Source organism: Lygodium microphyllum, chromosome 22, assembly GCF_053477565.2.
Source record: "Lygodium microphyllum isolate KBCC chromosome 22, Lygodium_microphyllum_v1.1.10, whole genome shotgun sequence".
NCBI lineage: Eukaryota > Viridiplantae > Streptophyta > Polypodiopsida > Schizaeales > Lygodiaceae > Lygodium > Lygodium microphyllum.
The window spans coordinates 87,944,661-87,957,165 of record NC_141156.1 but is presented as its reverse complement, the minus strand read 5'-3'; the positions used below and the strand labels follow the sequence as shown (position 1 = coordinate 87,957,165).

The 12,505-nt window shown below is 39.4% G+C and overlaps 1 protein-coding gene across 1 annotated transcript in view; it reads right to left on the bottom strand.

The window, feature by feature from the left end:
* The window catches only part of LOC148017385 (uncharacterized), a 72,708-nt gene extending 60,901 nt beyond the window's left edge, over positions 1-11,807 (bottom strand). Inside the window, exon 1 of the mRNA XM_087663265.1 lies at positions 11,120-11,807. Coding sequence (XP_087519391.1) covers positions 11,120-11,143 — 24 coding nt within the window. The 5' untranslated portion in view covers positions 11,144-11,807. The remainder of the gene's footprint in view (positions 1-11,119) is intronic.
* Between the last annotated feature and the right edge of the window lie 698 nt (positions 11,808-12,505).

Here is a 12,505-nt window from a genome sequence, read left to right as displayed (position 1 = left end):
GACTGTCCCAATAGGCAGCAAGCTAGAAAAGCAGAAAAGCAAGGAGATTCTAAAGGAAAGAAGCCCAAAACATCAATGGGATTGTTACCCAATGTTGTTAGTGATCAACCCAATGATGATGCTATTGAGTTGTGCAGAGTATGGGACAAAATTAGGGATTAGCATGCACTGATGAAGTTGGCATGTAAAGGCCATACACAGTCCGTCAAGCCGCTCATTGGAAAGCTTTGGTTGCATATACAAGGATATGTGGACAGCGAAGAGTTCTTCATTGCTCCACTTGAGGGTTGTGATGTATTGCTCGGTATGCCATGGTGTCACTATATGCATGTAATGATTGATTCTCGTGCAAAAAAGATCACTATTCAGCATAACGAAAAGATACTCGCACTTGATGTAAAGTTGAAAGGTGAATATGTCCCTGTTGTATCTGCAACTGCCATTTCTAAAGTAATGAAAAATCATCTTTCAACGTACTTGGTTTTTACAAAGGATAAAGATGATAGTGAGAATGTTGGAAACATGTCTAAGTTAGAGAAGGATCACATGTCATTTCTAAAAATGTATGTTGATTGCTTCTCTCAATCACTTCCAAGGCAGCTACCACCTAAAAGACCAAAAGATCATGGCATAGATCTTATCCCTGGATGTAGCCCACCTAATAAGCCAGTCTACAGAGTTAGTGCAGCCCAACAAGAAGAGATTATGAGTCAAGTAAATGAGCTATTAGAAAAAGGGCTAATTTAGCCCAACAACTCTCATTTTTGTTCCCCAATGCTTTTGGTGCAGAAAAAGAACGGTTCATGGCGTATGTGCATTGATTATCGTACTCTGAACAAAATCACTTCCGATTCCTCAGATCAATGATATTATGAATAGATTGCAAGGGGTAGCCATATTTAGCCGTATAGATTTGAAAAGTGGGTATCATCAGATACACATTAGACCGGAAGATGTGTCTAAGACAACTTTTAGAACATCTTTTGGATTGTATGAGTTTCTTGTTATGTCTTTTGGACTTACGAATGCTCCTGCCGCTTTTAATCAGATGATGGATCGTATCTTCGGGCCATATAGAGGGTTTGTGGACACTTTCTTTGATGACATAATTGTTTATTCAAAGAACAAGGCAGAGCATAGAAAACACTTGGACATTGTGTTCAATGAGCTGCATGAGTATAGGATGGTTATCAATGACAAGAAAAGTGATTTTTTCTTGTATGAAATCCACTTTTTGGGGCATATTGTATCCACTGATGGTATTTGCATGGACCTTGCAAAGGTTGAGGCAATACGATCATGGCCACCTTTAAGAAATGTGCATGAGATCCATGTTCTTACTACATGAAGTATGTACGCGGGTTTGCCAAAATTGCATCTCCATTGTATGCCTTGCAAAAGAAGGATGTGCCATTTAAATAGACAGCAATGGAAATTTCAGCAATTAAAAAGTTGAAGGAAAAGATGCCTTCAGATCCTATGCTTATATTGCCTGATCTAAAGAAGTCATTAATAGTTCAATGTGATGCATGTGGTAACAGCATTGGGGTTGTTCTTATACAATCGACCAAGTTGTAACTTATGAGAGCTAAATTCTCCATGGTGCAAAAAAGAATTTGCAACTCTATGAGAAAGAGCTCTTGACTATAATTCATGCACTATCTACATGAAAACATTATTTGTTGGGGACTCATTTTACAATGCAAACAGACCATCAAACTTTGAGGTACTTTCTGACGCAGAAAAAGTTGTCAGAGAAGCATATGAGATCGGCAAATTTTCTCTCTATGTTTAATTTTCAGATTGTATATATTAATGGTAAAAAGAATGTTGTGGCTGATGCATTGTCAAGTAAGCCACAAATTTCAACCGTCAACATGGTTTATCAAACTGAGTTGAATGCCATGAAAGAGCAATATATTGCTGATTCGGACTTTCTAATGTTTATGATCAGCTTTGCAATGACCAAAGGCATGAACACTTTGTGCTAAGAGATGGATTTTTGATTATGCATGGACGACTGTGTGTCACAAAGCAGTTAAGACCTAGAGTTATCACTGAAAGTCATGCTCCTCCGTATGCAGAACATAGAGGTATTGATGCCACAGTCAAGGCAGTGGAGCATTTTTTTTATTGGCCAGCTTTGAGACATGATGTAGAACAATTTATTAAGACATGAATTGTATGCTAGAAGGTAAAGCATGATAGGCAAAAGATGTTGGATTTGTTGCAGCCCTTGTCTATTCCAGAAAGGCTTGAGCTTCCTAAGACACCTACAAGGAATGATGGGATATGGACTATCATTTGCAAGTTTAGCAAACAAGCCCATTTCATTCCGATGACGAAGAAAATAAAGGTTGATCATATGGCACAATTGTTTTTGCATCACATCTTTAAGTATCATGGTATGCCAAAGTCGATCATTAGTGATCGAGACCCGCGGATGACCAATTTATTTTGGAAGGGGTTGTTTGAGAATATGGGTATCACGTTGAAATTCCCATCATCCTTCCATCTGTAGACAAATAATGATGGGAATATGAAAGATATCTCATACACCTGAAATTCCCATCATCCTTCCATCTTTTGAGATGCTATGTTTCAGACCACAAAACATAGTGGGAGTAATATTTGCCCTTCTTTGAGTCTGCTTACAACAATACAATGCATGGTTCTATGGGCAAAGCTCCATTTGAGGTAGTTGAGGGTGGCAAGAAAGTACCGCCTATTCTGCGAACTAAGAATAAGATCTTTGAGACAGATCGTTATGTGAAAAACTTGGATGTAGCCTATGCAAAGATAAAATATACACTTCAGAGATCGCAAGAAAAGCAAAACAAGGGAGTTGATCGCCACAAACGTGCTTTGCAGCTTGCAGAGGGTGATTATATATTGTTGCATTTTGAAAAGGAAAAGTTGAAAAAGATGAAAGGAAGAGAAAGATTGTATCTGAAGCTAAGTATGAGATACTATGGGCCCTTCCACGTGTTAAAGAAGATCAACGATGTGGCATATTGGCTGAAATTACCTCCACATTGGCAGATACACAATGCCTTTCATGTCAATTTGTTAAGACCTTTTCATGGTGATGTGCCAAAGAATACGTCTGCTGAAATTCAGCCTGAGGTTGAGGAGCTCGATGAGATTTTGGCACCCGAGCAAATTTTGGCACATAAGGAAAAAAAAATCAAAGGTAAAGTTTCCAGGAGATACTTCGTGAAATTTCATAATTATTCACCAATGGATGCAAATGGATGGAAGAGGATGACTTGGCAAACCATCCTCAATTGTTGCAGCTTTACCTAGATGCCTTTCAATTAGAGCCGACTTTAGTTTGGGGTCCGTCAGGTTCAGCAGAGCAAGGATCTGGAGTATTGCCTGATGCTCAAGAAGGAAATACCACTTCCACTCCTTCAACTATGGACAACTCTCATATATAGTGGATCTCGAATGTATTCAGCATGTATCCAAGGTACTGCGTTGACAGTATGTTTGCCATGAGGCCACTACTTACTATACTTTTGCATCAACTTATGATCAATTTAGCATGAATTTTGCCTCCATTTTGAGATAAAAATTATGATCTTTTTCAACTCAATTTTTTATTAGCTTGAGAACCATTTATGGTCACTTTTGGGATCAATTTCGCATCAGTTTTTGCATTTGATTGCTGGTCAGTTTTTGCAATGAGTTTGTGATTAGTTTGGGGTCACATTTGCAGCAGTTTGTGATCAGTTCTCAGATCAACGAGTGATCAATTTATGTTCAGATTATGCTCAAATTTCAATGGTTTACATCTAGTTCCATGGACAACAGCATATGTTATGTTGCCATTGATGTTTTAGCCATGGTTTATGCTTGATTATGCTATGCTGTGGTTTGGTTTTGCCAGATGAGTTGGGCTCATCAAAAATAGACATGTCACATGATAATCTGGCAATGTTTTTGAGATTCTTTGTGAGTCTTATGTTGTGTTATGATTGGTTGGAAGTTTTCAGCATGCGTTCGGCATATGGAATGGTTGAGTAACAGTACACAATGTTGTGTTAACTATGATGCCTTGTGGAAATTCCAATCCACTATTTTACTTTTAATGCATTTGGCAATGCAATGGAGGACAATTGCAAGGATTTAAAGGGGGAGGGTTGTCATGAGGACAAGTATTTTTGAAACCGCACTTAACATGTGGATTAATTTTTAATCACATGGTTAGTAAATGTTGCACATGTGAGATGTAATTGGGGTTAGAGTAAATTTACGAGCCCAAGACCCGAGGAAATCACAGGATATCAAAGGCAAAAGTTGCTATAAGTTATGCTGCACAGGTACTTGGTGGTATCCGATGCCAGTTGTTGGCCTAGGTCATTCATTTGGTCATAAGTATCAATTGGTGACACTAGGGAAGTGGCGTTTAATAGTACCTAGTGCCAATCCGATGGTCAAAGATGGCGCAAAGATACTCAAGAATGCAAGTTGCCTAGGCAATTTAATTATTGACATGTCACATTATTTTTTAGGGCACCAAAATAATTATTAAACATGGAACAAGACAAGTGGGATAACTTGAACAGCTTGCTCGCTCGACCATTGAGCTCTCAGTGTCAGACAACTTGCTCTTCAACATTAAGAAGCTGAATTCAGCATATGCAATGTGGCAAAGGCTTGAACAATTGTATGCTCAGAAAAGTGCAACCATCAAGGTTTATTGGCTGAAAAAACTGATGGACTTTCGCATGAAAGAGAATACAACTATGTCTGTACATTTGAATGAGTTTAACTCAATTTTTAGTCAATTGATTGCTTTGGATTTCCATATTGATGAAGAGTTCAAAGTTACTTTCTTGCTATGAACTTTGTCTAAAAGTTGGGATACTTTCACGACAGCTTTGAGTAATTCCAATGCTTAGCTGTTATACTCTGATATGGAGAGTTCTTTGCTAATGAAAAAACTTGATAGGCAGAATAATTCAGCAAACAATTCTTCAAATGCATTACACACTAGAGGTAGATTTCAGCATAAGAGCAGTTGTGAAAACAATGCATACAACAAATCTCGTAGAAAGAATGTGGAGTACCATCATTGTGGCAAAAAAGGACACTGCATGTTGGCTGTAAAGGCCCTTTACACTCTCCTGTGTATACATTACTTCACATACGTAAACTTACCCTAGCGGGTGTAAGTGTATCATACCCCTAAGTATAAATACATTATTTTATTCTTAGTGTGTACCACACTGGTACACACCTATCCGTCGTCTCACACTCTCTTATCTCACTATTCCAACGCTGTTCACTTTTGGATCATTGAGCACATTGATTAATGCACATGCTCTAGGTGCTCTCTCTATATCTGCTTCTGCTTCAACTCTACAAACTAGTATCAAAGCCAATGGCTCACGCAAGCAGGCAATCGTGACCAATAGCCATTGCTGACAGTGTAGTCATCACCATTAGGACCAACAGGCGTAACAGTCTGTCAGGCTGTTGAGGAGTAGGCGAGTAGGTAATAGACGTCAGCAAGTGAACAGTTCAACTGACGAGCGCCAGGCGACTTATATTGCTAAACCCGACATACTTGTTTAAGGGTATTTGTTAGCCTACCAATTATTTGGACTAGCAACCTCGATCAATGCTTTTAAACATTAAAACTGTTAGTTGTAATTGAACCGATATTGCAAATTATCGATTTGAACAAACCTTTTGAGGTTCATACAAATGTGAGTGATTACACTTTAGGCAGTGTTCTTTATCAGGATAGCTAACCTCTCCCATTTGAGAAACGTATGCTCACTAATGCCCAATCATGTTATACTACCCAAGAAAAGAAATTATTGGCAGCCATTCATGTAAGTGTCATTATTTGTACGATGCTTGGTTTATTATTTGGACAGATATCACCATTCATGTAAGTACATTTTTGATCAACCCAATCTCCGTGGCCATAAGGCCGGATCAGCACAGCTTATGCAAGAGTTTAATTTGAAATTCACTATATGTTGATGATGCTCTTAGTCTAATTCCTAAAGTTAATGCTTTATTCTTCTCCGAAATCCTGACTAATTTCTATGTTCTTCCCAAGCCATGTTGCCAAAATGATCTTTACTTAGATAAGATTTGGCAACTAGTTCAAGAGGAACCTAGTAGCTCTGAAAGCTTTGTGGTCCAAACTCCCAAAAGCTAGCTACTAAGATTAAGATGACAGAAAAGTATTCCATTTGTAATGGATTACTTTATGAACAAGGCAAAGTGTGTATGCTTGAAGATCAAGATAACCACAAGAAAATTTTACATAACTATAAGAATGGGTTGAGAGCTAGACACCTTAGCATACACCAACCTTTTGTCTTTATCACTTGCTATTTTTATTAGCTGCATATTAAGACTATCATTGAGTCTTATATGCGTGAGTGCCCACACTGTTAGCTTAATAAAGTTAAACAACACAGACAGGCATCGTAATAGGATTGCCACATAAGAATTGAGATCATGACGCAATTTGAGTTGTGGCCTATCAATCAATGAAAATGGCTCAATTCATTCCTATAAAGATGACCATGAAAAGCCATGAGTTGATTGGGTTTCTTTGACGAACATCTTTATAAACTTTATGAATTGCTCCATGAAATAGCCAATGACTAGGATCCTAAGCTCGCTGACTATTTTTGGCAAATAGTTTTCCAAAAACTGAAAACTTAAATGTCCATATCATCCTTGGGCATCTTGAAACTAATGGACAAACTTAAAGAACAAATCAAACCATGGAGGATATGCCGCATGCATGTCTCTCGTATGCCATCTAATTGGAAGTGTTATCTTCCTCAAATTGAGTTTGCTTATAACAATGCTAAGCATTCATATATTGGTTATAGCCCATTTATGCTTATGTACGGTTATGAGCTAAAATCACTAATTGCCACAAAGCTCTGAGGAGCTAAAACCAACGATTGCCATGTGGCATGATCTTTAGGTTGTATCCTATTATGAATTGGATTTATCTTTTGAAATCTAAGTTCACCCTATGTTCCACATGAGTCATTTGAAAAGGCAATTGAGACAAGATAAACTAATTGTTCCGATTAAGGAAGTCGTATGGCCTGAGGATACCACTCATTATATTCCACTCAAACTCAAATTGGTTCTTGACCTTAGGGCTAAATGACTCCGTCGGACCATCTATCCCCAATATTTGGTAAGTGCAAAAACCACCTAAACATATAGGATACTTGGAAATCGGTATGTTGATTAAAGAGTCATTTTTCTCACTTCGTCCCCAAGAATATTGTTGAGAACAACAATCATTCATAAGGGGAAAAGTGTTACATCCCTAAACATCTCGATGGGTACTAGTAGCATTGATCACAATGGTTATGAAGTGACTAATGTGAATGCACTAAGGGCAATTCGAAGTCAGGGCAGCTGAGTCCTATTTATAGGACTCAAGGCCCTATTGCATTCACTAATTGTGTGATTGTCACTCTTAGACTCTTGGCCCATTGACCAAGGATCCATATCTAGGATGGTGTGGGCTAGTGGTATGGGACGCCAACCCTTGGGATATGGTCGTGACCTAGAGTGTTGCTAGCTCGCAAGTTCAAGGGTGAGTGTTTGGATCTATGCCTAGGAAATGAGTCTGATGTCCAATCCCTTTTATTGTGGATACGGCTTGTGTTGTGCCTCATGTGCAAGTTGGATCCCACGGAAACGTTTTAATTCATGACAATCTTCAACACGAGTTTGTGGTGTGGGCACAATACTCTACAAATTATTGTAAAACCATCATAGCTAGAGACCAATTTCGTTATGTTCCAAATTTGGAGTTTGATCTTCCTTTTGTTTTTTTAAATATTATTGCATAGTCAAGCACCAAAATCATCTTCACTGACCATGTGCAGGTTAAGGATGAGGCTATCGTTGAATCTCTATGAGGAAAGTCTTTAAATGGGTGGGCTATGTACGCTCACGACCTTCACAAGGAGGTCTTTCTCCTAGTTGGTTCTTCTTTGATATGCCTATTATGGCCACATACACCTTAAGGCCCTACATCAACTTAGTTGTGTACATCTAGTTGAGGGCTACGAGATATTGCAACAAAGTAAACCACTCGAACTAACTATTTGCTTTAAGAAATTCCGTGCACTTGTGAATCAATCTATTTTGACTCAATATCATAGTGTTCAATTATGTTTCCACTTCTACTTGTACACTAATATAATCATTAGTGTATGCTCCAATCTGCTATGGGGAGAGATGTGTATTCTACTACCATGAAATAGAAGCTATGTATGCAAGAAGATGAGTGCACAATAGAAGAGAGGAACACAAATCAATCACGTACAATGAATGAGTGGAAATGTACAATAAGTGAATGAGCGATAATTGTGGAGTGATATGTGCGCATGTAAATAGTTCAAAAGTAAATGATATGGCCAATTCAGTAGGACAAGATATAGCCAACTTGAAAAAGAGAAAAATAGTGAAAATAGATCTACCCTTCACATTAGTAGATGTGCCACAATATGGAGTTGGATACATAATCTCAATAGAATTCTCTGGCAATAAGTAATGAGATACAACATACACATGTTAGGATGCCACACTAAATTTGCTCAATCTTCTCCCTTCAATACATTAGAGCAACTCAATGAAGTGACTGCTATGTCTCATCCCCACCTCTCTAATGTATAGGCATCCAGTATTATTTAGAATTCATCAAAGTATATAGCAGTGAGACTTTTGTACCATCTTTCCTCGCCAAAGTATGAGATCTTATATACCAATCTTCTCACCTCTCAATTACAACTCACCTCGAAGGAGCTAGTCCTTATGATCTTGGAGTAGAAGGTCACACACAAGGAGATGCAGAGAACATCCTCTGAAGCATGATTGTGCAAGTGGGACATCAAAAAGTATAAAAAAGTAAAAGAAAAGGGAAAGAAAAGTAAATTGGAGTAGTTTAACAAGAAACAAAACTCCAAGGTTTTCAAAGTGCTTCCACAATGCAAAGAGCACGTCCCTCCCTCAAGGATAAATGTTGGAAGTAGTCTCACCTTCAAGTTGCAGTTAAGGATGGAATAGAGTCATCAAAGATTGCACCAACTAATCTAACAACCTTTATCTTTGTCCACTCATAAGACATGGATAATGCTACATTGGCTCCCTTCTCTTCAAAAAAGCCTTGGCTAGTGCATGGTAGATCATGAAGTCATACAACCTTTTGACATATTGTGCTCTAGGATAATCTCCATAACAAAGGAGACTCCATCCCCATAGGTGACAACTTCATGGTGTCATGAGTAAACACCATCCTATTACTTCCTTATTGCAAAGATCCTGGATCCACAACAAAAGACTTATATGTTCCTAAGTTGGGCTTTAATCTTCTATTGGTTTTTAACCTTATTTGTCTCATAATCTAAGTCATCTTCATCGAGCAAATCAAGGAGAATGATGCTACCTTAAGAGATGCTATATGAACGAGAAATCATCGAGAGAGTGGCCTTTATCACATTATGGCCCTTACGAATCTCTCTTCTTCTTAGCTAGGTCTCCTTTGGGATGCCTACTATGGCCATCTTGTTTAGAGGGGTTATGATAGTCCAACCAAAGCCATCTAAATGGAGGGTTACCAAGCCTTGGTATGTTGCTTCGTTCAACATGCCTACTTCTGTTCAATGCAAGAAGCATTGAGAACCTTTTTTGAAACTAGCCACTTGTAAAGCCACTACTCCCTTAGAGCTTATTCATACGAATCTATGTAGCACTGTAGGGCATCAATGAACATGCACACTCCTCCATTAGGCCAAGCCAACCATTTGATGTTGATTATTGATGATTTCTCAATATATATTTGGGCTTATTTCTTTAAGCTCAACTCAAAGGCATTTTAGAGCTTCTGTGAATGAAAGAGATTGATGACGAACCAATCCTTCCATAAATTTTGAATAGCTTGCACTAACCTTGGAGCTGAGTTAAAACGTTTTGGGGTGAGACACAATGTTTCAAGGATGAGATGTTTTGAGGGTGAAATGTTTCACAGTTACCTGGTGCTAGACCCACAAATTTTTGGAGAATCCCCATCATACATCCAGGCAAGTTGACTCTTCTATGTAATCTTTCTTGAGTCTCATGCTATAGTCCCAAATTTTGTTGTAGTATTGGTGTAACAATGGAGCAATCCTTCATTGTCCTCTAAAGGTGGAGTGCAAGTACTATCCAGCTTAGAGCTCAATTCCACTACATAGCAAATATACTTCGAATGTTGCTAGTTATTGAGTTTCTTTGACTAACCTCCAAGTAAGCTAGAGTGTTGGAAGATAAAGATCCAATTTTTGCATCAACATAATGTTGCTCATATGGCTTGTTGCTGGTTTAGAGAACTAAGACTATCCTTGATTAGTGGGCATTGCCTATCAATGGAGCAAACACATCAAGTGTGTCCTCCAATTTAGACTTGGTTAAAAAAATGCTTAATTCATTCTACAAACATAGTCATCCACTAAAACATAACTCAGTTTGCACATTTGTTGAAGAGTTCTTTTGGTTCTTGTATAGATGTGGATCTAGCAAGGTGGGGGCATGTCGATGTACTAGGAGAGGCTAAGTTTTTTCGACTCTTATCTTGCCTCTTACAATGGTGTCATGCCTTAACAGTTGGCAAGATTCCACAAATGCCTCTTCACATGGGGGAGGATCCATGAGTAAGTATTTAGAGGTGCCTAAGAATTGATGTGACCTTTATTGGAAGCTAGCAAGCTGTGTGCTACACATAATAGCCACATCAGTAGGATCCAATCAATGGGATAAAGGTTGAAAAATACAAGCTTAAGCTACTGAGCATGATTGAGGCAACGTACCAGATAATGAGACGTCTCAGTCACTACACAAAAACCTTACTTTCTGCCATGCACCGATCTTAAACCTTACTTTCTGTACACAAAAACCTAAAAGAAGGACTATTTATGCATCACATGTACTGTTAGAGTTTGCTCAACCTACTGCCATAGAAAACGCTGTGGAATGCTAAAACATGATGATCGTCACTCACTCAGCTCCCCGCACATGCATATGAAGATTGCGTGAAGTGCAGCGTGCAATGAACTATGGTGTTCAGAGCAAAAACCTGCATATAGTGGTGAAAATCCATTCTGATGCAGGGAATATCCAGTCATACGTGAGCCATCATCTGGGGAACAGACTTCGTCCAGTGAATTGACAGCTGGGATGCCCTTGATGACAGTCTGTGTCACAGGCAGCAGCACTCTGGAGACACGTTTTCGAGAGTGATACTGCAGGCCTTTGCAGGAAGGCAAAATAATTCGGCACCGGGCCTCGGCCGGGCATGCTTGAGGGGAGATACTCTCCCCCTTGGAGCCTCTGTGAACGGACGATTGCCCTTTGTTGTGACCTGATGGAGGGGGGCGCCTGCGTTAGGGTTTGGAAAGGCGTGCGATGGAAGGGGAGGACGTCTGCGACGGTGGCTTGAATGGCAGGGCGGCGGGAGGGGGAAGAGGCGAAACCCTAGTGGCAGGTAATGGAAGGTCGAGGGGATCGTTCGCTGCTCCTGCGACTCCGTCTGTGTGAGCTGCTGCTGCTACGGATGGCTGTAGCTCAGGCTGCAGAGGCGACGATGTGCTGCCGGGAAACCCTACTGAGAGTGGCGAAGGGGAAATGGACCTGCAGTGGAAGCAGAGTATATGTTGATGATGCTGATGATGATGATGATAATGATGCTGCTAAGGAGAAAGAGAAAGAGAGAAAGAAAGACATGAGAAGAAGAATTGCCTGCTGACACATAGGTCTCACAATATCACCTATAGCCAATGCTCCCCTTTCATGAATTTATTATGTTCGATTCTTAAAAGCAATCCCTTTGAGAAATTATTGAAGAGAAAATGCCCATTGGCTCGAGTCTCTATCGTGAAGCCACCAGTTCCTATGGCTCAGTAAATTCTCTACTACCTTGACCTTGCTGTAGATAGTAAAACACGCACAACTCTACAAAGGTAACACTCCTCAAAAATTAGACACCTATGGCAATGGGTAGGAAGCATCGACGATACTCCTTATTAAAAAAAGGGGGGGACCAGGGGGGGCAAGTTTGTTAAGTGACTATTGCTAGCCTCAAATGGGGCACTTGCAGATCAATCAGTCTTCAACATAAATAGGGTGTACCATGTCTAGTTATAAAGACCACTTCTCCTTCCCACTTGCATGTTGTCTAAGTTGCATTGCTCGCTCTAACTTGTGCTTGAAAGGTGTCATCCTACTAGTCCACATCACATGGTTGGCACCTTTACCCAATCATCAACCATATGTTCCCAAGCAAGGGACACATTTAGAAAGGTTGATACATGGGATAGAGAAACGAGTATTGCTAAGCCAATTGTTGAGAGGTGTGAAACAGTATTATGCAAGTATGCTTCATTGAATGTTTAAACTTACAACTTTGACTTCCAATCACAAAAATGCTTGCAATACCAACATCTCTACTCATTAAGCAATCCAC